The sequence below is a fragment of the Nipponia nippon genome, unplaced genomic scaffold (genome assembly GCF_047370975.1).
Source record: "Nipponia nippon isolate SJK-2023a ecotype South Korea unplaced genomic scaffold, ASM4737097v1 scaffold_2, whole genome shotgun sequence".
Lineage (NCBI taxonomy): Eukaryota > Metazoa > Chordata > Aves > Pelecaniformes > Threskiornithidae > Nipponia > Nipponia nippon.
The window spans coordinates 106,377,221-106,403,726 of record NW_028262336.1 but is presented as its reverse complement, the minus strand read 5'-3'; the positions used below and the strand labels follow the sequence as shown (position 1 = coordinate 106,403,726).

Below are 26,506 nucleotides of genomic sequence, written 5' to 3'. Positions count from 1 at the left end.
AATAACATGTGCCATGCATTGATTTTACTTGAAAATACATGATCTGAGTCACTACTTATACTATTACACAGCAGTCCTCCTCCCATCAGTCTTCTCATAACTATCAACTCCTCTAGTGCTTGTCCATATTGTATCATTTTCTTCTATTTCTGCTGCTTTATTTAGAGCGCTATTTTGAAGGTGTGCATTTACCTTCTCTCAGACAGTGACTTCCACAAATGGAAAATATTTTTGTTTCCTGAAAAAAGCGGTGCCAGCCTTTGCTGAGAATCCTCACTTTGCTACATCTATAAAGACACTCTACCCTCTATGACTTTATTTATAGTTCAAAACATTTATTGTATCAAGGCATAACTATTCTCCATTAAAAGCACTCCTTCCTAAATTTCAAGTGAATGTCATATACGTACTCAACCCACAGTATTTTAAATTCACTCATCACTCTTGTTTTGTGTCTTGAGACAGACAGAGAGGTCCATATTTGTTTCTGAAGCAGCATTTGCAAGTTGGGATTGCTGCAAAATATTTGCTAAAAAAGAGTGTGAATAGTTCACGGACTTGTCAGAATCCATCTGTTTGAGTCTATTAATGGGTGCATTCCCAGCTGTGGTCTTTCCAACATCATAAATAAAAAGTTTCTTTCTTACTACAAATCCAATGGCTGAAATCTCCCTGTAAAATTGATTTATTTAGATAAAATCTGTCCTTATGTTAAAGAGACCTCTCAAAATGAGCAAAACAGTGAGATGCCAATTGCATATTCTTTTGGCAGTCAACTGACACATAAACGACCCACAGTCTCAAATAATTTACTACAGCATTATTCTGGATAAGCTATGAAACGGCATGTCATTCAGATCAGGATGAGTGGGGCTAGGATGGAGAAAGAGAGGTACATTTACCAGAAGAATGAGAGGCACATTGAAAATAACCTAAAAGTTGGGACAAATGCTCAGGTCCTCACTCCTCCATGTAGTGAATCCAAAACAAACTTACACATGTATGCAACACACTTTAGGGAAGTCCGAGCTATGAACCAATGCAGGAGGTTCCTAAATCTTTAGGAACCCTTTTTTCCAATGCTAAGTGTAATTCTTCAATATTTTCACTGAGAGAAGTATCATCTGTACCATTGGTTTTTACTTAACTCTTTTGACATTCCCTCAAGCTATGCCCTTCCTGGAGCTGGCAGTTACTCTGAATTTCTTCCTAAATTGCAGTGATGAAAGTCCAAATACAAAGATATTTCTGGCAACTCTTAGCTCAGATTCAAACAGATCTACATATGATGTAAGGTATATTTGAACTACGCTTCTGTGCTGAAGGTAATTTCCCTTTAAATTCTTTCCATAATAAAACCAATACTCCAATTTGTTGGCTTTTTGAAAGTGCTGCTGTATTAAATGACCTGTGAAGGTTCAGTGTCTTCTGCCTCATCACAGCCTGGGACACAAATCCCTCCTCCCCCAAAAACATGCTGCTTAGCTTCCCGGGGCACCAGTGCCATTCATTGAGCTCTAGCAACAGAAAAAAACAATTATCTCTGCATTATTTTAGATCCGTGACAAGTAAAATTTGCAAAGTATTGACAGAATTAAGAAAGCTATTTTGGAGTTAGTGAACTTATCTTGCTGCTAAAGAAATACTTGCAGATTAAACAATTTTCAGCTAAGCGTAAATTTTAAATGGTAGTGGTTTTGAAATAGATTAGGAATCAAATTGTTACCACTTAAACAAACACAATGATTATAAGTTTCAGTGCCTCCTCTTCCACTGTACTACAGCATGTTGCTGGATCTGTAAAAATGATCTCTGGACACAAAAACTTTTCTATATACTTACTGCTCAACAGCAACAGGGAAAAAAAATCAGTATCTCAAATTCTGTTGAAATAGAGTTCATTCTGATGACTATATGCAGCAGAATATGTTTCAGTTTTGATTAGCATGTTTCCTGAAAGCATCTCAGGTTTTTTAACTGTCATGAATTTTGGTCTACTTCTGCATTGCTAAGTGTAGTAACTGCTGGAAGTAATCTCAGGACACTATGCCAACGGGTGGAGAGTTGGTCTGTACACATTGCTCCAGACTAGCACCCTGCAGGTGAGAGAGGCTATACCTGCACTGTATAGTTTTGGACCTCATGTGATTACCTTGGGATCCAAACACATAGTTTTTGGCATGTTTTCTTGCTTTAAGTGACCCAAATAATGTAAGAGCTGTATCACAGTCCCTCAGTCTGGGGGTTTTATGGCATTAAACTGGGGGCATGTGTTGCACATCTCTGCATGTAGCGTTGGGGCACATGGAGATGATTTAGTTTAGTGCGCTAAGTACGACTTGCATAAACTTTACTGTAATTAAATGTCATTAAGTCCTGCTGCAAAAGCACAGAAAATAAAACTTCAGGGTGGCACTCTATCCTTGAGGGACTTAGTATGCCTTGAATATTGCACTATCTTAGTAAAACCAGTTACTGAAGTCTTGTATTCTGCGATGCATGTTGTGTACACATACTAATTGATAATACTGTATGTAAATTACTGCCCTCTACTGGAATGATGGGCAGAGTATTTCACATGAAATTGTTTATTACCTAAATTAATTAAATTGATTTTTGGAGTTTTAGTTTTTCAGAACCAAGATGTTCCTGATCCTGATCCCTTCTTGTACCATAGTTACTTGCTGCACTCATATCTGTAAACATTCAATCTTTGCTTATTTGCAGTATAAGCTGCACCAGGATGGTCTGATTGTCAAAATATTTTCATTTTTGAACTGTAAACAGGACGTGCAAAGGAGCTACAGAAGTGCAGTCTTCTTGTGGATGCTCTAATGTCAGTCAAGGAGCCTGTTACACTGTCATACTTTTAAGCCTGTAATAAACAAAGAAACCATCATAAATTCTTTGTTGATTGAAAAGAATATTCCCAAAACTAAATTTTCAAGAACCATAAGACAGGCATCACTTCTTTAAAATCATGAGGCTGGCTTAAAACTATGACATTTTACAAAATACATTTTTTTGCTATTTTCTGTCTTTTCAGAGTCAAGTTCACATTTTCAAACTTTTCTTTTGAAACTTGATATTAAAATATGCTTTAGTTAAAGTGAAAGCTGGGTTTCTCAATGAGTTGTGACTCAAGGAGGTGATTTTTAAACGAATTATGATATATAGCAGCACAGGAATTGGCCATGCTATTCCTACATAAACCAAAAGAAATCAGGAAAAGCAAGACAGAACATCTGTCTCACAAGAAATGCAAGAAATAGAAAATACAAGAACACAAACATAAGTCAAACCACTGCTGTGAAATAAGGCCATTGCCTGGCAAGTACTGCACAAATCAAATTGTTAAGTCATCTAAGTTCTCAGAACATTGAACATAGTTGAAGAGGTTTTTTCATTCAAACAAAAAGCGATAACACAAAATTCAGAACCGAGACTTCACTGATGCCTGAAACTAAACACCACATCCTACTGTAGCTGGGAAAGCAGAACAGTGGGAGTCCAGTCTCCAGGGCCTTACCGAGTCCAGAAATTTCCCATGTTTAGGAATTTGCTGGCCAGCCACCAACTAGGCTGTATTGATAGGAATTATTATGGTGTTCACTTAGCAGCTAAAAGTTTATTGTGGATATAAATGTTCTGTATAAACGTTCTGGCATAGTTATTATTGTAAATAAAGTCTCTTGCATGGGGATATGAAAAGTGGTCTGTAGGATTACAGTCATACGAATAAATACAAAACACCTAATAGGAAATAAATGAGAAGATACATAACTTAATATGCCATGACTGCTATTAAGAAGCAATCTTAGGATGGAAAAACATCATTACAGTTTAATGTCAGACAAATCAGTTAAGTATTTATATCAGTCTATATGAGCTCCTATATATCATAGAAAAATACGAGTACCAATAAACACATCTATCTAAACGTACAGGAACTTAAACAATATTGTATGATATATACTGCTTCTGGAAAAATAGTACAATGATTTGTTTCCAATATTATGGCCTGCAAACATCAGCAATAATTACAATGCTTACAGGAATCCTCCATAAAGGCATGGTGTAGCATACGGACAAGGTATCAGCCTTCTTCTAGTCACATAGGAAATATTTACAGGTGGAATGAACTGAAGCCATCTACATGTGTGGAGAAATAAGGATAAATATTTGTCTACTGAGAACTAAAAGAACCTTGTGGATGCTCAAGGAACCATGCAAAGTCAGTAGCAAAAAAAAAAAAAAAATTAAAAGAAAGCTGTACTATTAAAAGGACTGACATCATAACTTTCTAGAAAAAAAAAATCGGTGTTTTCTAAAGATTAATGTGTCATTGAAATCAGTGAACAGCTAAGCTCCAGAAAGAAGGAGACCTATCAAGAATCTTTTCTAAATAGCTATCAAATCGAAACTGACTGATTCAAATGGTATCCGGTCCTATTACCAGCACTGATTCCCCATTTTATCAGAAGAGTTTTGTATCTCATAATGTTGGGAAATGAAGTAATCAAAACTGAATTTCTCTTAGGAAAACAATCTCTGATATAGCTCTCTTATGGAAGCAGGACTTGTTCAAATACTGTATGTATTTATTAAATGTAAAACCAGAAGATTAATGTTGTTGTCGCCCCAGGAACCTCTGCTGCTCCTCCACAGCCACTCCAAACCTTACATGGCAAACGGCAGCGGAGCCACGGGAGTGGGTATGAGAAAATTACATCTTTCTCTGGACTTTGAGACAGTGGGGAGTCCTCCATCACCCCCCTCCGCAGTGTCATGCTGATACAGAAATACTTGGCAGGTCAAGCATATTGGTATTTTTGTAATTGTATTTCTGGAATTAACTTCTTGTTGCTGAGGGTCATGAGAACCCAGCAGCAGCAGAACTAACAATGGTGGTATTTTGCCACCATTGCCCCCTTTTCAGATTCAAACCGCTGGTCTTCAGGGAGTGTCTAGGGAAGGAGATGGAAATTACAGAATGATGACATAACACGCATGCAAAGAAGAGCATCCACCTATTTTAAAGAAATTCACCTAAACCACCATCCTAACATTAATAGCGAATATGGAGTGTGATTAATATAATTTATGAGATCAATGACTACTTTTTTGGCTATTACATTTTCTTTAGGATTGATACAAGAGCAGAAAATTTCCTGGCACGCCTGACCAAGCGAATCACTCATAAGTCACTTTCTTCCCTGAAGCACTCTGTCCCGAATAAAGAACATCTTTCATAACTTTTCTCCTTGACAAAGGACAGTCTTTTCCCATTGATGGGGTCAGGTTAGGGGGGAATTTACACATATACATCTTATCAACATGCATGAGAATCAGCATCTTGTACTCCAGTGCACTGGTGGGGACACAGACTGCAACATCTCTGCTTTCCGAAAACATACGCGCATGATTTTAAAGCAGAACAGAGAAGTATGCCCACCAAATAGGTGACAACAAATACTAGATTTTTCACATGCACATCTCCCACACTTCCTAATGAAAACTGACCTGGCAAAATTATTTTATAAAAAAATCCACTGTTTTCTTGAACAGCTTTAATTGATTAACCTGCTGCATTTGCACTGTACACAAAGGCCTTAATTAAGAAGAAATTTCAGTAATAGAATAATATCAAGATGCAGCAGGATGAAGGTTGGCCCCATATCGGGACTCGGGCCTTTGCTCAGGGGTTCTCTGAGGACCTGGGAGCTTGGTACACGTGTTTCATTTGGGCTCTCCTAACGCTGACCTCAGGATACATCACACCAGAAATAATGAGTTCTGCTTCGCAGGGTACAAACTTGCAAAAGCAATTTCTTAAAAATATTTCATTTTAACTGAAAACTAAAAACTATGAGGCACCTATAGATTTGATGCTTCTTTAATTAGACTCCAGAAATATGGCTGCTCTTGCCTCCATACAGGCATGACAGAAAACTGTGCTAAAATTCATCTAGTTCTGGTTGTGACCACTAGTTTTTTAAGACCCACCTTTCTCTTCCATATTCCTGAGGATCAACAGATCAGCTGGTGCCGGGGAGCACCGCGTCACCAGAGGTGCAATTACAAACTTAGGCTTGATCATTTGCACCCAATAAAACCACAATAACCCACAAACCAACCATAAGTTACTTCTGAGGAGAAGGGGCATTGCCTTGACGTCTTTGCCAAATGCTGCATGTGGCAATTACTTTCTGCTGAACAAATTATTCTCCATTTTCTACCCCACTTCAGCTAATGTTCAGTTTCACCTCTGACATAAATGCATTTCAGACACATTTGAAGAGATATTCGTAGCTGCAAATCAGTGTATAAGGTCTTCCTGAACAGTTAAGGATACCCAAGATGAGGTTTTCTAAACCTTTCCATTTAAAGATCTTAATTTTGACTTTTTTAGACAAAAATTTACTTGTAATGATGAGCCTGCCTCATGCTCCTGTTCCAGTTTTTGGTATAGCAGGTCATTAATTTCTAAGATAAAATTAGCCCATGGTATGTTGTCGCACTGTACATTTTCATGGTGCTTGACTGAGAAACTAGTGCTTCATCCTTTGAAACAAAAACCTGTAACCTCACAGCGAAGGTTCAAGAGTCACTCTAGCATCGGTCTCTGAAAAATCTGTCCAAACTTGTCCAAGTTATAAAACTTTGAAATGTCAGTCTGAGCAAACCACTGGAGACTTGGTGGAAAACTTGACCCCAAATTCCATTTGCCTGGAGGACAGCCAAGCCCAAAACAGGGTGGGAGCATCTGACATCCTTCCCCAAAATCACCCCAGGCAGTTGCTCCCAGAGAGCTCTGTAGCTAAGTAGGAGCTGGGACAGTGCTCAGGGGTATCCTGTCCTGTACTGCTGTCAGCAGTCGGGCAGTAGAAAGGACGTCAATGAAGAGATAAGAGGAATTGTACCTGAAGGGTGAGAGGAAATCAAATGGGGATATAATCTCTTCAAGAACACAGAACATACAAAGTATTGTGAGACATGAAGCTCAGGTGAGAAGAGATCTGGCAAAAAGGCTGAGGATGTATCTATGCTGTAGACACAGCAGCGGCAGCCTTACAGAGCAAAAATCCCAACAGCAATCTATGGATTGCTAAACCATAGATAAAAGCTAAACCTAGGAAATTAGAGACAAAACTTTCTATTATTAGAAGAATGTTAGGGTCACAAAATCAAGTGTTCAAACTTCAGGAAGTCTCAGAATTGAAGTCACCTGTTTCATCCTAACTCAACCCTCCTCCCATTAGGCACTAGGAAAAGTCTTAACCTCATCCGCATATGCACTTCCCTAGGATCCCATCTGATGACGGACAATGATCTAGTCGTGTATCAGAGTCACGTACCCAACTACGCCAGCTGCTGCAGGATTCCCGCTACATCTCTTGCAGATGCTGGAAGGCATGCAGGAAAGGGTGGGAGACAGCACACAGGAAAAAATTGTGTTTCTGAGACTATGCCAAGTAAACAGTGCCCCTGCAGTTCCATCCCTCTCTGTCTGGTTTTCAGCAAGTCACTTGAAACAAAATCTGACCAGACTGCCAGGAATTGCAAGTTACTCATTCCCTGGGTGCAGTACAATTAGATCCTGGAGGCTGATTTGCACGAATGCTGCGCAACAGGAGCCACCGAGAGCCATAATTTGAATATTAAACTAGAAAATTAAAGTTCTAACACTCAGAGTTATTGATACTCCTGAGTTCAATCTCACTGTCCCTCTGGTTCCTACCTGTAAAATGGGAACAACATAACCTTACAGCTTCTAGGAATACAATTAAAACATTAATGGTACAAAGTACGCAAGACTCAGTAATGCTAAGCACCATGCTCATGAGCACTTGAGGGAATTTGTAATTCTGTGTTCAGTCCAGGATTTGAGAAGGCTGTAGTACAGCAGGCTCTAGGTTAACAGATTCAGCAATGGGGATTGTTACTTTGTGCACTGAATGAGGCAGAAAAGCTCTCCTCAAAAAAGGGGGATGTAATCATGTTATTAAAAGACAATCCTACACTGCAAGGAGGCTGAACAACAAGGCAGCAACAGGCATCCTTACATCTGGTGTTTCCTGACTTTGAAGTACTGAGCTTCAAAGCTTAAATATATTCTTTGTGGGCTTTTTTTTAGTATATAGTAACTGAAAGAATGCCAGATAGAGGGTGCCACTTTTCACCTACATACAACAGATGTAACAACTACAACTTGTTGTGTTTTACTGTAACAGGTGATCGCGATTTGAGCAGGACCTCAGAATCACCTTAGAGTCATCACTTTTAAATAGTCTGTTAAATACCTAAGTCAAATTCCTAATGCAATGGCTTTCAATAATGGCACAGCAGTTCAGAATTACATTAAACCAACAGTATTTTATATAACTTTTCAGACAAATAGATCCCCACTCCAACAAGGGAGTTAAAATTCTGGTACATTTCCCGATCAGTTCATGAATCCCAACTTAAACCATAAGCACAGTGGGAACACAGTGTAAACTACCTCTGCAAAAATTATGAAAAGCACAGAAAAACTAAGGCTGGCATTTGTGGCACTGTAGCGGGTACACTCATTGTTTAAAAAACAAATCCCGGTCAGTGAATCAGAAAGAGGGACTAAGAGCTGCTGGCACCATAGATCCATCCTGAATAAGAGACAGTACGGAGCAGCCCTGTTGCAGGAGCACGCTGGGAGCCAGGCTGCCGCTCATCACCTCTGCTGTAAAGGGCGAGGGAGGGAGGGAAGGAGCACACCGTAGCAGTCTTTTTATGCACCGCTTCCTTTCCACAGCAACCCAGCCATGCTGTCTGCCTCTTTGAGAACGGCAGAGCCAAGGTTCAACTCTCTCCTTGCTCTAGCCAAGGTTCAGCTCCTTGCTCCATCTCACACCCCGTGTACGCACACCACGTACTGCCGCCCTCTGCTCCAGCACATGGACATTGGGGCAGAAACTCTTCCCAAGGAGCACTGGGGAAAACCCTGAGGAACCTGCCCTGTTCCCAGTGCTGATCCAGCTCTGAGCTGGAGGCTGGACTAGAGACCTCCCAGCGCCTCGTCCAACCTCAACGATTGTATCATTTTTATGAATTAAGCTGTCTTGTGCATACTTTCTTTACAGGTATATGTTGGGCAACTGGTATCTGAAACTTTAACAAACAGATAAAAAGGTAAAGTAGACCAAAAGAGTAACTATTTAAGTACCTGCAAAGCTGTCATCACAACGATGATTTAATCACAAGTCTTTATTTGGCTTGATGGTTGGAATATAACAGCACACTGATGGTTAGAACTGCATTTTGTTTCGGTCATTGCTCTTAAACACTAGTTACTAGTTACACTGCTGCTCCCACTATCAGTCAGGGCTGAACCACAATGTCAACTTTGAGAAAAAAAAAAAAAGGGAACTTGTACAACTGTCTTCCTGACTGGGATGGGATCCATTGTGATGCAGGGGAAGATGGTCTGGCAATCAGCAAATAATGACACATTTAGATCAGCTGCCTTCCCTGCCTTCTCATTAACGATAGCTGGAAGAAGAGGCATAGGAATATGCACTGCAGCTATGGGGGCCAGAGGGACAAATAAATATAAAAACAAGGACAAAAATCCCAGAGACATAAAAGCATCTGAACAAGAGAACATATCCGGAATCAACAGATGTTATTTGTGTACACATTTTGCTATGCTGTCAGACAATTCATTTAATTAAAGGCCATGCGTGTCAGTGTCTCACCAACATATTATGAATAGCACTTAAATTATGGCAGTGCATAAACCCAGGACATTAGTATTCTATCCACCTTAAATAAAAAGTCTGACTCCATCAATTTTAATACCCAGTTGCTTTAAGAAGTTGGCTGCAGCTTCATGGCAGCCTGCCCAGGTCCTTTGCTCAATCAAGCAATAGTTGTCTTTGACCAAAAAAGAAAAAAATAGCCAAGAGTATCCTTGCTGAATGTCTGCTGGCATCTGCTATTAATATAGGAATAAGTAGATTACATGTAAAGACAGATTAATATTTTGGGTAACCATAACACTACAAAATCAGCTGGTTTAGTAATTCTTTATTGAAGCTACCCACTTTAGAGTCATTTTTCAAAAAATTACCATGCAATTTTTAATTGCATGTACATAAGAGCTAACGTACTGTAGACACAGTTTAGAGACTTATATCAGAAACTATTTACCACTGTATTATACAATACCAGCATGTCACAGTGCCCTAGACAAGGTCGCCAAACTCCTAACAATGCTGTAGGATGTGGCAGAGGAACCCACCTTTACAAATTAGCCTTCATTATACGTGATTCTGCTCATAAATCTTGATGTATTGTTTTCCAGTATAATAACTCTACCTTGCACTTGCAGGTACCCTCCAGACCTTTTAATTCATGAAGCATTTTACAAATACAAATTAGCGGTATGTTTGCATGCATAAAGCGAATGTGCTGCTGCAATAGATGTGACCCGACCTACTGGAGCACCCGTCCTGCTCTGTGTCCTTCTGGGCTCCACCTGGGGATGGGAAGGCTGCAGGAGCCCGATTTTCCAGAGCAGTTAGGTGACCTAAAGCTATAAAAGCGCCTGAAATGAAACAAGCCATTTTTCCTTGCGAGTTGCTGTTGTCCTCACACACAAACCCTATGAGGAACCAACCTGGACCTGCAACTTAGAAAACTGATCAGACGAGCAGGTGAGCCCGCTTCCCGGAGGCAAACTCGACCCCCTTGATTCCCGAGATGCTCAGAAGGTGCCTCCGACGTGGGGCTGCCTCCGGGTTCAGCCCTGAGCCCGACTGTTTGTGGCACCATCCCCACCGTGCCCGCCAGGACCCGGGCAGGTGCTGCCTGCACGGGGCTGGGGGGGGGCCGACCTGCCTGCACCCCGGGTCCTGCCTGCCGCCCGACTGCCAGCTGCACCCGCGCCGACAGCTGAGGCGGCGCCGGGGAGCTCCCCGTCCCGCCCGCCCTGAAGCCCCGAGGTCTCCGCGATCCAGCGCGGCGGCGGCAGCAGGGCAGGTACGCCCCGGGGAGGCCTCTCGGAGCGGGGAGCCCCCTGCGCCGCCGGGGCCGGGGCGTCCCCCGGGGTCTCCCCTCAGGCGGCCGCGGGCAGGTGGCGGCAGCCGCGGCGCGGCGGGACTGACCTGCGAGCCGCCGCTCCCGGACGTTCCGCCACAGCAAGTCCCAGGCTTTGGCGGTGGAGTCCCGCAGCTGCTCGCTCAGCGACCTCCGGAGCTGCGCCTTGGCCGGGCGGCGCTGGCTGCTCATCCTCGGCGGCTCCGCATGCCGCCCCGGGCAGCCCCGCTCAGCGCCGGCGGCGGCTCCCCTCGCCGGGGACGGGCGGCGGCGGCCACATGGAGCCGCGGGGCAGCCCCGCCGCGCCGCAGCCCGCGTCACCGCCGCTCCGGGCGGGCGGCCCCTTCACCTGAGCGCCGCTCGGCACGCCGCCCGCCCCCGCCCCGGCCCCCGGGGCAGCAGCGTCGCCGCCAGCCTTCCTCAGCACCCCGTCCCGCGCCCGGCGCCTCGCCGCCCGCCTCCCTCCGTCCCTCCCCCGCCCCTCAGCCCCCGCGGGGCGGGGAGGGTGCCCCGGGGTCCGGCCCGGCTCCTGCCCCACAAGCCAGGCGGGTCGGCGGCCCCGCCTGCGGGCCGCGGCCGCCCCGGCCCGGGGGTCGCCCCCGCCGCTGCCCGCGAGGGGCCGGCGTCGGGAAATGGCCGTCCCCGCTCTCCGTCCCGGCCGGGACCCCGCGCCCCCCGGGCTCAGGCGCCGCCGACGGCCGGGGCCACCGCAGGCCTCGCCGCCCCGCGTCTAAACGTCGTGGCCCCGCTTGTGCCCGTGACCCTTCAGCTGGGAACTGTCCGGCCAAGCGCTCCCCGGCCGCCCTGCTGCCAGCGCCCAGCCCGGGGCTGCCCGCCCGCCGCCGCCCGCCGCCCGCCTCAGCTCTCCCGGGCTCCGCGCTCCCTGGACAGCGACCGGCAGCCGCCTGCCGCCCCGCCGGCCCCGCCGCCCGGCTCTGCCGGAGCCCCGCTCCGAGCATCGCCGCTCCAGGCCGAGGTCACCTGCCGCGAGGTGACAGAAAACCTGGCTGGCAGCGGGCCGCTTCTTTCTTGGGAAGCTGTAATAGGGGCTTCACCCGTGCCACGACTTTTGCCAAAAGAAAATTGTTTTTTCCGAGGTCTCCATTCATCAACTCACCACCCGAGCTCAAGCCACGGTTCTCGCAACACGGCCTCCCCCATTTCTTTCCCGCTTTCTCCGCATTCCACCCACTTATCTCCCACCTCCCTCTCCCTGCTTCATCCCTTCCACTCCCCTGCATCATCTCCTCTTCTCTAACAAGCTCTTACGCTCCTAAAAGGTTACTCTGGCAGCCACTTTTTGCACACATTTACAGACTAAAAGGAATCCCGATTCCTCCACCCCTAGATGAGCCAGAGAGCAACATCAGGGCCCTTATCCCATTTAGGAAACCAATTTTGGGTCTCTGCTTCCTCTGTGATCTGGGAAATACCATTGTAACCGTGGCCCCTTCCCTGCCCTGGCCACCCGTGGAGTGGATGGTTCCCAGCACAAACGGCAGCAGAGAGTCCGATAGCTGAGAAGGCCCAGAGGGGCTTCATTTCATGTAGTCACAAACCGTTACTTATGGCTTACTCTTTTCGCACCGTGATGTGCAATGAAGAGGCTGATGCTCCTGAAAGTGAGTGCCATACACTGAAACAGCTGAATACCCTGGTAAAGCAGTCATGTTAAACATTATTGATATCCCCATCTTGTTTAAATTAAAACCGTAACTGCAATGTCAGCAATACTCATAGAAGCTAAAAGCAAACAAACAGATGTATTCCATGTTACCACTCAGTTTTAATAATGTATTCTGCTTTGTCTCTGATGTGAATTTATTTTCCATTGTCCCTGTTCTTTAAAGGTTCATCTTAAAAGGTTCATCTTAAACTACTCTGCTTTATCTGATATAGTGGAGACGATGCGCTTGCCCAGAACTTGTGAGCATGTTGTATGTCACCCCTCCTCCTGTGATTCCAGCTATAGTGTCCTCCAAATGACTGAAACGAACTCTTAGGAGAAAAGGGATGCCTTCCAGGGATGGATGCATCTAAGGTCTGGAAGGGGGACAGCATAACCATGTAACTACTCCCACATCCCATGATCCAGAGCAAACATCTACTGATGTTAACAGGAGAAGAGAGGATTACAGTTCCTACAATCAGTTCCTCTGTCCCGTAAATCTGCCTCTGACGTCTGCCTCACTTTAATTCCCTACCAACGCAGCTATTACCAGTACATAAGACCTACGATGCCTGTTTTCTGCCACGGGCTCCTGTCTCCTAGGAACCAGGTGGAGATAAGAAATTAATTTCCGACATTGTACTCAGCTGCCCTGTAAAGATCAGCAGTGACACACAGTCTAAAGGTGAAATCCTAAAATCAGTTTTGAAGGTTTTGTACCATACTGCTGTGTCACTACCCACAAACACCAGTCCGTGTCAGCCAGTACTGTAACTTTCAACAGTGCTCTTCTGGCAGCCACACTTGAATGCGCCCTCTTACCGTGCCCAGACTGTCTGGAAGATAGATCTCCCCTTCTTCAGTTGCTTTCTGTGATGGCCAGAATGTAGCGATAGAAGAAAAGATATTCTTTTCCCTTCTATTCCATTTTTGAAGATGTTACTTCATCAAAAATGTCCCTCAACTTCCAGGTGTATGAAAGCAGCTAATTAGCAACGAGATACTAGCAATTGCTAATACCATGTTATCTCACCGCAGGTGATATACTCCAGTGATAAACTCCAGTGATATGGCTGTATTTCATAATCAGCAGCAGAACTGAACCGGCAAGCCTAGACCAAACTCTGTGGCAGGCACTGACAAAAATCTTACTAATTTCAGGTACTTTATTGTGGAAAACTAAATCCAGCAGCAAGAACAGATACTGTACTTTTCTCCCCAAAGAAAAGAGTGCTATTGAGTAATGAGAAAACATCTCATGCAGCAACTGGCCCATTCCTATTTTATGCCTGTAACCATAGTCAGCTGTTCATAAGCCGAGTTACCAACACAGGTATTTTTGATGTATTACACCTAGTAGTAGCAGTTACAATAAGAGCTGTTTTACACAACCTGCCTGAAGAAAGGTATGTGTTAGGGATCATCCATAGGTCAAAGATGTTTCACTTCCCTTTAGGATGTTAGAGAGCAGGACTAAATGGTGAAGTTCTGGTGTCCCTCCACGCATTTTTATCTCTTGGTTAAGTGCATAAGTAGCCAACTCATCAGTGCTCTTGTCTATAGCTTGAAACATTTTGACATCCTGAACAAGATGGATAACATTTCTGGGGGAAAGAAAAGGAAAGCACATTTTCCACAGAAACAGCAGTTTTCCTGCTTGATACTAGTCAGGCCAAAATGGTTCTGTTGTTCAGAGTAATTGCAGTAAAAACACTGTATATGATGAGCAGAAAGGAGGAAACTCCCAGTTGCCTTAAAAGAAAGTGAACTATGATATTTGCCTTTTCTCATTGATAACAGAATATTGGCAGAAATGAAAGTGGTATTTGTCTGTCTTAAAATCTTGGAAGCATGTAAAATGTTGGGGGGAAAAATCTAAGCTAATTTCACCCATGCTCCGACACCATTGTGGCACAGAAGTCTGACATTCTAATTATATATTTAGCAATTTATAGTTCTTCCCAATCACCATGGTAATTAAACGCCAAGTTAATTGATACTACATAATAATCTGGCCTCTAATTAGCAGTGTGTTTTTAATTTGTTACAGATTCCATTATGCAGCCTGATCTAGTCTTAATAAAGTCACTGTGAAAACTCCCATGCATCTGGTAAGAAGAGAATCAGGCCTAAGGAAAGAGAAAAATGACTACATCTTGGTTTGCCATTTGTAAACTACTGCAAGACTATGATAAAAGTACAACTTCTTTCCTTTTTTTCCTCCTTCATTATGGTGAGTCAGGATTTTTCGTTAGTTTAACCACTTCACAATATTTGTCTGCTTGCAGAAGAACAAAACAGGATACGTCTCGCAGAGGAAAATGTGAGAAGAGTACATCCTTGGTTACTGCCTGCTGTTTATTGGACACAAGCTCCTTACACTTGTATGTCTTAAAAAGCAATAAGAAAGCAAAAGAAGAAATCCATTAGTACTACAGGATCACTGATGCAGTCTGATGCGAATCAGTGCAATACCAAATTTTATAACACATCTAATTCTTCAGGAACTGACTGTAAATTAATGAAGCTTCTTGAAGTTTATTATACTCAAAATGATGTTGCTCTGCTTTTGTAGCTTCAAATAGTAGCTCAGACAGCCTAGATATAAATACATCAAGTAATATTTATAACTTTGGCAATGATCTTTATCTCTTTGGGGGTCCTAGAGCTCTGGAATTTGTTTTCTATCACAGGCTAAATGTCCTGAGTGTGATGTTGTAAGTCTGGGTTACCACCGGAAAGGAAGAAAAGATTTGAGGTTTTCCATTGCTTGTTTTCCTACTAGCAGACTGCAGTGAATTGCATACTAATTCTGTGGTTGAAGTTATGTGGAAAGCAGCAAGGGCATATGAGTAGGTGTCCTCTTTGACATCTAAGTAAACAAACAAACATTTTGGATAGAGAAAAACAAGAATCATTGTGAACGAGGACAAAATGTTCCAGCTTGCTCTCTGGCACTCTCTCCTTGCTTGTTATTTGCATATGCAAATTCTCATCATTTTAAGGTAGCTTTAATGAGGATCAATTATAAAGCAGTTTTACTCTTTCCCAGTTTATCAAGAGATTGACACCTATCTGTTCATCCTTTTCCATTTCAGCTTTCTGAAGCGCTGGGAAAGGCTCACTCCGCACTTTGCCAACAGCAGAGCGCTGCTGGCTTTCATTAGTCGGGGCCAAATTCTTTCACTCTTGTTCACAGTGATTAATGCTGAAATAAACTGGACTTCTTGCAGTGTTCACTGTGAAAAGGCTCTAAGTATGCTCAGATACAGACTACAGTAACAAAGTATCTGCTGTTTGACTGTGCTCCCTCGCCCTTGCTAAAACTGGCATGGAGGGAACGGGGCGGAATTAAGGTTGTCTTCTGTTCGTACACAGGACGGTACTTTATTATTATTATTATTATTAATAATAAACTGTATTATCAAAGCACTTAGAACCAGAAACTGGATGGAGAAAAAGTACAATCTTTGCCCTCGGGAGATTACAAACTAAATATAAAACAAGACACCAGTGGAGAGAAGAGCTAATTGGGGTAGGAAGGGTGGAGTACAAGAGAACAATAAAACAATACTGGCCAGCGTCGTAACTACTGGTGTTCGCACACCAGAATTAGTTCTTGGAGGCACTGACGCAGAGCGAGTTAGCAAGAGGGTCTCCAAGGAGGTTAATGTGGCATCTTTATATAGTCAGAGGACCAACTCCCAAGCATGAGGGGCACTTTTAGAGAAAGCATGCAAATGTGTATTTGAAAATGTAATGAGGAGACAACAAAAGCTAGCATCCTGTACAGACAGACTGGGGGAATCAAGCTTTTAATAGTGAACAAATGATAGACAGGGAAGGGACGGGCCCTCAGCCTTCAGCCAAGTAGCCTCCACTTGATGCCCCATAAAGGCAGGATGAACTGCAATGAATAGTGTCAGCAGAGAACTGCCAGAGTATTTGCATTTGGGATGCACTGAAGTAGGCCAGATTGTATCTATCAAGGCAGAGTAAGTGAGAATAAAGATGAGATGGTAAATGTGGGACGAAAGTTTTTCCTAGAGCAACTACGAATTTTCACCTGGAAAACTCCTTCTGACAAAAAAAATCATTTCTTACAGAATAAAAATTAGAGAAAATGTCCGTTTTTCTGGAAAATAACTACCATTTTCCTGGTCTTACCATGGTGCAAGATTTTCACATTCTGGCCAACCTTAACTTGGACTTTTCTGTCCACCTCACATCCTAGCTGTATCTAGCTCTTGCAGATTTTTTTTTTTAATAACCGCTCTACTTATCCGATCTTGTCTTCTTAACTCAGCCTAAGTTGTCACAGGAGAATGATGAACTCCAGGTGAAGGCCCTGTGTGACAGGTAGGAGGATGCTCTGTTCTGTCAGAATGGTGAAAAAGGGGACAGGGAGGTAACTGTGGCACAAATGATCATTGGATGGATTACTGCCTGAGTAAACAGAGTGCTTCTACCGAACAGCAGACAACAAAGCTGATACTTAAGCTGAAATTCTGAAGAATTGCAGCCACAAAAGCCCTTGCACATTTCTCAGATAGCAGAGGAGAGGAACGGACAAAACAAACCAAGTGCCAATAAACTTTCACTTTCTTTCGTAAGATGCTCTGTGGACATCTTTAAAATATAGTATGTTGCAGATATGAAAGCTTGGGCTGGGCAAAGCCAGTCACTGTAGAAATAGACAATTCTTCAGTGATTAAGCAACTGGGAAAGTGGAATGTATTTTATGCGTGTAGATATAGTGGTTTTTTTACTGGAGCAGAGCTTGAAATTTTGAGGTGATTAACGCCCTTGAAAAAGTGAGCAGCTATGTTGAAACACGAATTGTCTCAGCACAGAATATTGCCCCTGTTCTTCTCATTCCAGCTTCTGGTGTCTGATTTTCCCCCTCCTTTTTAGTTGCTTGACAAAAATATATTATTCTAAACTACATCTTTCTTTGCTTTCAAAGTGCTCATTTCCTTAATATTGTATTGGGACCTTGTCTAAACCAAGATTATTTTTTTCCCAAACTTCCAACTGTTATTACCATCACAGTGGAAGTAATTGGAACATTTGTGTAAAAAAGCCTTGCAGCAGTCAGCGGCAATTTAGCACACACCGTATCTGGATATTGGTTCAGAGACCTGGGAGCTTGTTCTTTTTTTAATAACTCTCCTGAATTACACAGGAAAACATGATCAATCTTGACAACAGGTTCTAACAACAATGCAACGGAATTGTTCCCAGAACCAATTTACTTATGAGGGTAAGAACTTTCTTCAGATACACAAATACTAATGCGCACACACTTTCCTAGTAATCAGGCTACTGACTGATGGGAGCATATTGCCAAGTATCAATATATTGCAAGTTATGGATTTTTACAGAGCTTCCTTCACACAGCTGCTATTTTAACTTATTTAACTTATTTAACAGATTTTAAAAGCATATATTTATTAGAATTGAAATGCAATGCTACTAATGTTTTTGGACAGGAAATAAAGAATGTCGTGGCCAGTTGCAATAGGGATAGAATTTCAGGTAGGCAGGTTATAATGACAAGAATCAAAATTTGGCTGAGGCCCAAGCCAAGCCCTCTTAACCTAAACAGTTCTACAGGATCTTGAATCATTACGGCTGATTTTAAATTTCTTCTTGCTTCCACAGTAAAGAAGGGCCAATCGGCTGTTCACAGTATTGTCTGAGTCTCATTCGAAGTGAAGGCTGGTGGTGATTCGATTGTAAGCATCATTTCCCACAGCCCCGTTGGGAAGGTTTCCCAGCGGCTCAGAGCCTGCCTAAGCCCACTCCATCACCCAGCTCTGGCATTACAGAACTCTCTGTTCCAGCAGGCTAAGTGGTACAGCCATTCCTGCTAGTATAAAGGAGCTTAAGCTTAGGAAGAATGCTTGTTTCATGACATTTAACATATCTGGGTATTCCCACTGAGAAGCAGGATATTCATGCTGTGAAGAAGGGGCTGGACTAGGTGGATCTGCAGCGCTTTCTATCCAAAAATGTCTCTGTTTCTGTGAGAACATTTTGGTAGCGTCAGGCAGCACCTGTATTCCATTAACTCCAAAAGCATTTCAGTGTTTACAGTAACCAGGAAATGTCGATGTCTGTGTTATATTAACAAGTCAGCAGCAACAACTGCAGTTTCAGTTTTTAGAGCTGCGCAGAGAACGGTTTACTGTGAGTCGCTGAGGATTTTACTTTTTTTGGTTGAAACACGAATGGGCCTGTACTACTGCCCTTGAAACGATTACAGAAAGCTTTGGAGAAAAAAGGTTCTCAAAAGAAGTCCAATATTGCTTCAGTAATGGCTTCATATAATCAGGTAGGCAAAAGCGTAGCTGTGAACTGCAAGTCTAAAAAATACTTGTGACACCAAATTTGTAGCTTCTCCACCTTAGTTTTGCCTACACTCTTCCTGCCTTTTGCACGCAGGTTGAGGGGGTTTGCATAACTACATAAGTTCATTCAAGATTCAGTATCTTGGAAACAAAGCTGTTATATTTTTATGTGGATATACTACATAAATGCACAGAGAGGTAAGCTATAAGGTGTCACTGCACAGTAGGCAGCAGGCTTTATGAGAGCACTGATGTGCTGCTGTATAATTATAGTCTATACAAAAGAATTCAACTGTGAGAAATGAAATAGTCCACCACGCAAAGCATAACTTATTGTGGTCTTCCAGACTCCCGCTTCTGCATGCAAGAGGCAAAAAAATCTATGCTATGCACCTATTTGCTTTTCACAGAACTGAATTTTAATAGTGACATTACATTACTATTATATAAACAGTAACATCAAACACCATGGGAGAAAGCTCGAAAATACTAAGATATTTTTCTTTTCTCTTTTGGGATTGAAAGCAGTACTTGGTACAACTTAATTCCCAAGAAAGGCGATAGCAGGGACTTCTCTGCAGCTGGCCCAGAATACCAAAGGCAGAGAGAGCCTAAGGAGGTGTTACCCATCACCTGCTGCTGTGTACAGTGAAGTCACCAGAATGATGACAGAGGTCACAGCCACTGCTCTCTACTGATAATGCCACCGCTCGCTTTCCAGAAAGGGCCATCTTTTTTATTTAGTATTACTTGAAAACTTGATTCCAGAAAGAAGAGAGCAGGCTTCACCTCGCCCTTGTACTCCCTTGAAGCACTGTATTTGGGGGTCTCCTATGCAGGGACAGGAGGTGGACTCGATAATCCTTGAGGGTCCCTTCCAACTCAGGACATTCTATGATTCTGTGATTCTATGATTCTTGCTGGCCTGACTCCCCCTCTTACTATTAATAGACACTTTTTTGAGACTCCACATACACAATTCTCCTTGACTTCAATTAAGTGCCATGCAAATGAAGGAGCTATGCATTCAGGACTGTTCGAGAAGGCAAGAAAAAGTTGCTGTTTTGCTTGTATATATCACTGGTTCCAAAGTTCGTTTTCAGCGTTGCAGTGGTTTTTAGTTAAATTAGTTCCTAGGGATGATGTCGGAACACCTTTACTGTGCTGCAGATACAGATGTTGCCCATACTGTTTACTTACACTACTGATATGCTTACTCACTTCAACAGCTTTTTGTCATTCTGTGCTGACATAAGTCTTCTCAGTAGTAATTACCTGTGATTGCTCTACATTTCAGGGAAATTTTTTGAAACTTTTACATTACAAAAACCCATGTAAATTGCTTGGAGAGTAGGTGCTAATGGGATTATAACTCAGCAGGATCTTACACAGTGTTAGTTTTTGAGACAGAAGATCAGTTAATTTACCTGACAGAGAATATTTATACTAAGTAATCCTTGATGTTAATTTGATCAAAATTATCAGATACATAGTTTCAGAGTTCAGGCCTTAAAAATATTTTAGTGAATGTCGCTGCTAAAGGGAAAAAAAGTGTAAGAAGTAAACCCGAAAAGCAAAAACTAGTCTTCTCATACCTCAAATTGGAGGCTATTCCCAATTTCTCTTCTGAGATGTTGCTAAATGGTTTTGCAGTGATCTAAAGTAGTTCACTGCTGTCAGTCAAGTCATAAGGAATACCGTTTCATCTGGAAAACACTATCCTCCTTTAGGACTTAAATAGGTTTGGATTTATCCTCCTCCCTTCCTACAAGAACTCTCTAATCATTCTTTAAAAAAATCCCCACAATTTAGACCAAACACTAGTAACAATCTCACATTAATGGTGCAATTCTTGATTTGCTGAAGTAATTGTAAAAATTCCCATATGCTTCACTGAAAAATTTCATTCAGTGTGGGTACTTCCCTTGCCCTGCTCAGTCCCATCATGGTTTTTAAGAATACGTGAGCATAAAGCCCTCAGTTTCTTGCTGACTTTATGATCCTCATTAACTGGGGAAACAGGTTCCAGCACATGAGGGTGCTACATATTCTGTATCTTACATTCATTGGATATCCCTATGACTTAAAGGTGAGTAGGAATTTAGTGCCACAACATTTTCCATTAGTTAAGTGAAATGGTTGTATCTTCCCTGCATATCATCCTTCGCTGACTTCTCTGAATGTTTCTTTTTGTAGACGGTTTTGTAATGTGGACAATGCTCGGCATCACTGTGATACAGTTCCTGAATTTATATGATGACATTATAATAATAGCAATGCTGTTCTTTATGGTTCATATAAATTAGCATTTTATTTGCTTTCACGACTGGTGCTGCAAATTGAACAGCTGTTTTCACTGGGCTGTTTTAATTAAGCGGTCCATAATGTTGCCTAGGTATTTTTCCGAACTGCTAACACTTCATTAAGTATGCAGTATCAGTGAATGCTCCCGATCATCCCTGAGCATTACCTCACACTTAGGTAAATTGAAATCCCATCTGCTTTGAGGCTGTCAAATCACCTCGCTTTGGTGATTTGAATTTGGTTCTCAGAAATCATTCTAATCTTTAGTACCCTAGGAAATCTTGAGTTTGCTACAGATTTTGCCATCTGTTCACTCACTTGTCAAGATAATGAAGCTTTAAATGATACTTGTCCTAGTAAAAATCTTTTAGGCAACCTATTGTTAGCCTCTCTTCATTCCGAAAACTGACAAGATTAATTTGAGTGTCTTTGGAACTTTTATAAAGTCTATGTTCTATGACCAAAATTTCCTTCCCACACTGATTTCTCACATTATTTCCTCTCTGTTTTGAAGATCTCTGGAATATTAGTTTGGAAAGCCTAGATAAGTTTTATCTCTTCCTGTTTTCCTGTGCAAAAGCTGTTTCTCTTTTCTTTTACAGAGCCATGCTGGATCCTATATCTGTATTCTCATCTGGGTGTATTATAGCTTGCTTTGTTGTTTTTTTTTCATAAACATATATGATAATTAATATGGGAAGCTGTAATTATTTTCACTGCCCACAATGACTTCTTTTCATCTTTAAATATGGGTATCATTCTAGCTGCCTTGGACTGCTGAACCTGATGAGTGTATTCCAACATTTCCACTTTTAACTCCATTTCTGACGGTGCTTCGTCTCTTGTTTGCAAAGAGGACTCCAGAATGCAGTCACATTCCGGCATTAAGTCTGGAAATACTCTGCCCAGGCACAAAAAATTCATGATTTTAAAAACTACGACCCTAAGTCTTACACCCAAAGTCACTGTCTGATTTTCAGAAGTGGTTACCACTCATCAGCCACTTCTGAAATCCTTTCTGAAGATCAGATAATTTATTTAAAGGCATAAACAGGAATTTGGAAGTTCAGCTTTTGGTCTTCAGTTTTTAAACCTTGCTTCTTACTACCCAGAAAGCTGGTTAATCCTCAGGCGGTCAAGGAGACATAACCCATGGGTGATGTCATGATAGATCATGATAGGTCCATTAACCAGCAGAAGGAAAAGCAAGAAATTGTTTTGATTGCAAGGGTAGAGAGGGAGTATTATGCTTGGCTTTAGAGAGCTTGCAGAGCTGTTTGCCCATTTCACTGAGAACCAAAGAGGACTAAGAAGCTCTGGAGAACATAGAGGTATGGGGTGGAGGCAACAGGAGAGGCAGAAGGAAAGGAAGGAAGGAAGGCAGGCCACTGTAAGGCATCACAAGCAGAACAGTAACCAGACTGTAAAGTGGCAGTGCCTTTATGAGGAAGCTGAACAGTGAATGGAAATGGGAAGGAGGAAAACTGAAACTGGATTTTGCACAGAAAGAAATGGAGAGAAAATGAACAGAGATAGGGGAGTCCAGAAGACTATAAGAAACAACAGTAGGTAGGATATGTGCATGGTGTAGAGAAGTGTGCAGAACAATGAACAAAGTGCTCTGGATACACTGTTGGCTGTTTGCACTGCTAGTCCAGGTTAACTGAATTAACTGAGTTAACTTCAAAATGCTTGGTTTTTACATGGCGTTTTACACTGCATTTTAACTTAATCTGTGATACAGAAATGCTAATAAAATTTCAAAAGCAATAGGTGTAAGGTTCCCATTCCTGGAATTGTAGGCACCCATTGTTAAAAGAGAATGGAGGGAGGTGGGAAGCTGGGAGGGAGAGGGATAACCCTCAGAGGCTGGCTCGTTCCACCCAAAAGCAGCTGCCTAGAAGAGGTGCTACAGCAGACCTGTGGAGGAGGACTGGATCCAGCTGAAGATGTTAACACTCTGAAAATGCCCCTCCCCCACTGATAAAAGAGATGCTTAGAAAGCCATCTTAGACCATAGGTAAAGCTGGAGGTATCAATTCCAGCTCATGTTTCCTGTTTCTGTGGAATTTTAATAAGCTTTCAGTATTTAACCACTGTAGACTCATTTAAAAATCTCAGGTTGAGTATACTTTGGTTTCACTCTAGTCTTTTTTAAAGTCTCTGACAGATTCAAAAGCACAGTCCTCACAATTCTCAATAGAATTTGTGTTCTGAAATCCTATGACTTATTTCTCCTTTTGTTCTTTTTCAACATGGGCTGCCTTTTGATGTGGAGACACTGGAATTGTTTTGCTGTTGAATAACAACTTTTCTCTTGCAGCACCAGCTGTAAAACATGAACACCTTGTTGGATCACACTCCAGAAATCTGAAATGGGAATCCTGCCAAAGCTCAGGGCTTCCTTTTTGTTTTGACTGTCGCACTGCTCTTGCTTCTGTTAGTATCACATTCCTACCACTTGTGCTTTTCAGATACCTACGGCCAAACTCGTTCCCAGTGTAATTCCACTGAACTCAATGGAGCTGCAACAGAAGTGAATTTGTCTCAGTATGTCTGTAAATTAACCAGTCATTTAAGCTGGAGAGTGACATTGATAAGCAATAACAGCATAGGAGTGGTGAAAGGAAGATATCTCCTAGTTAGTTTTGGACAGTTGACACTAACTCTGTTGTCAGATAAGTCTTACTGACTGTGGGAAAAGCTGAGTGGGAAAAGTCACACTCGCCGCCTGCTAACCGTAGGAGGAAAACAGATCTGGAATGCAGAGGAAATCTTGACATTATCTGTTCCCCCAACCCCTACCAGCCAGGCAATCAAAATAACTAGCTGAATATCAACTGTCTCTGTTCCTGGCCCAAACAAATGTGCTTTCTTGACAAAGTTTTTGCTCACAGGAGAGGACGCAAAGAGAATGAGTCTAAAGTGGGTGTGGGGGAGTGTTTCCTGCCAAAAAACAGGAGCTGCTTTTCTGTAACATCTAAAAGGATAATGATGAAATAAGCCTAGCACTGTAGACAGAGGTGGCTCTGTGGTTTCCAAAGGACAGCGATGCATACTCGACAACCCCACAGCCCTACACAACAGAAGTCCAGTACTTCATCACTCCACTTGGCCTCTGTTGACATTGTCAAGGACCATTTGCCACGGACTTCGGTAAAACAAGGATCAAACCCAAGGGAACAAAACCACTGGAAAGGAATTCTGTGTTCCCATCCAAATTGTGTTGTGTAAGAATAAAGTGTAGCCATTGCAAACGAACACTTGAAGATTAAAGGTGTTACCTCCCCAGTGATCATAAGACACAGGGTCTATCAAGACCTAAGGAAGCACAACATACAATCAGTGTTCCATATACGCATCACAGCAAGTTAGAGGCACTCTCACATATTTCTGTGTACACTCAGTTACTTACCTATGTGTAGCTTAATACTATGGATATCATCCCCATATGGTTGTTGCTGCGCTTGAATTCCAAGGCTATGGGGCCATAGAAGAGGAGCACAGCAACAAAAGCAACAAATGAAAAGGTGTACTTTAAGTTACTGAATATTTTGAGTTCTCCATACATCATCCAGCCATTGAGCATATAGCATCAGTACTGTCTGTCTGATAAATAGGTGAAAATATGTAAGAGAAGTTTTAGTTTAACTTTGGAAATTCAGCTTACATTTTTGTTATCAAACTAGAGTCCAGAGAGCTGTAAATTGAAGATTTTGACAATGTGTTGGTGAGCAGACAAGAAAAGAAAGAGTGTGAAAAGCAAGGCTAAGTTTATGTATTATATGTTTATAGAACAAACCCAACATCAGCAGTCTGCTAGTGATGCCAGAGTACCTATGCCCTTGTGCCCACTTTGCCTACTAAAAGACCCTGGAAATCCAAACTAGTGGCTTCTCTCGATGGAGGCCTGGCATGGATAGTAAGGCAACTACTGCTCGGAAAGGCTGTAAGGAAGACCACTCAGTCATGGGATGTTGCAATTATTCCTCTCCATATTCCCTCTTTGCTGCTTTGGGAAGCAGGCAGAGTAGAAACAGTTCTCTGAGTCTCTCCCTCCTATTTTTGCACCCCCGATCCTTCTGTCTTTGGCAGGAGTGGACCACCAACACCCTGGGCCTTAGCCACTTGTTCTCTGATTTTTCTATACTAGGAAGCCTTGACCTGCTGCTGGCTGAGACAATGCTAACAGCTCAAATGAGTGCCCTGCCATGCAGGAGCAGATAGAGGGGCTCTCCGTACAACCGCAGTGCTAATGTAAGCTCCTCCTGGTGCCGAGCTCTGCATGGACAAAGGGCACAGCAAAGAGCACCCGGCAGGGTGGGGACTGTAACCCGAACACCAATCAGCTCATGGACCAACACGCATGAAAATAAGCTCTTGACAAATTATTTAAATGGTGAATTAGAAACAAATGTCAATGTCCCATTCTGCCTGTATGGTGCTCAAAAGGACACTACTCCAGGCCTGAGGCCCATCATCACTCCCTCAGTACAAACAATTTAAAAATAATAAATGACTTAATTAGCAATCCAAGTAAGCTGTAGTTTTAAGACTTTGCTAAAAGAACTATATACATTTTATAAAATATAATGTTCCTGAGCTTGCCATTTCCTCAGCTACTTAGAGGAGTTGTTTGATTCTGAAATGCTGTGAGAAGTGGAAGGTATTTTTTTTCTTTACAGATATAAATAATTTTATATACAGCTATAAATGCATCATTAAGAGACTAATGCTACCCCCACCAAGGTGCCAGTGACTGCAACCAGCACAGAATTAGGTTCTACAGAGGAGGAATCCTTAATATTCTACAGGATAAACCTGCAAGATTCTATGCTAGAATCAGTTTACCTCTCAGAATTAAGCCAATTTTAAAAGAAATTGATAATTATGGACTTGAAAACCATTCAACCAATCTAATAACTTCAGTGATACTTACAGATGGGCATTTTCCTGACTTTTAAAAGCAAGCTTTCCTTACTACCAATTGTTATCTTAGTGTTAATTACCTATCTATGTGATTATATATTGCAATAGGGATTGAATTTAAAGTCAGGAGAAATACTTACATCCTTGGTAAGCTAAAAGTTCCAGAAAATGGCAG

The 26,506-nt window shown here is 42.3% G+C and overlaps 1 protein-coding gene across 10 annotated transcripts in view; it reads right to left on the bottom strand.

The window, feature by feature from the left end:
• STARD13 (StAR related lipid transfer domain containing 13) overlaps positions 1-26,506 on the bottom strand; it is a 303,153-nt gene that overhangs the window by 135,467 nt on the left and 141,180 nt on the right. The window contains exon 1 of one of the 10 annotated variants that reach the window (XM_087756693.1): positions 11,145-11,352. The exons of the other annotated variants lie outside the window; for them this stretch is intronic. Coding sequence (XP_087612819.1) covers positions 11,145-11,268 — 124 coding nt within the window. The 5' untranslated portion in view covers positions 11,269-11,352. Of the gene's footprint in view, positions 1-11,144; positions 11,353-26,506 lie in introns of those variants that run through there. 10 annotated transcript variants of the gene reach the window in all.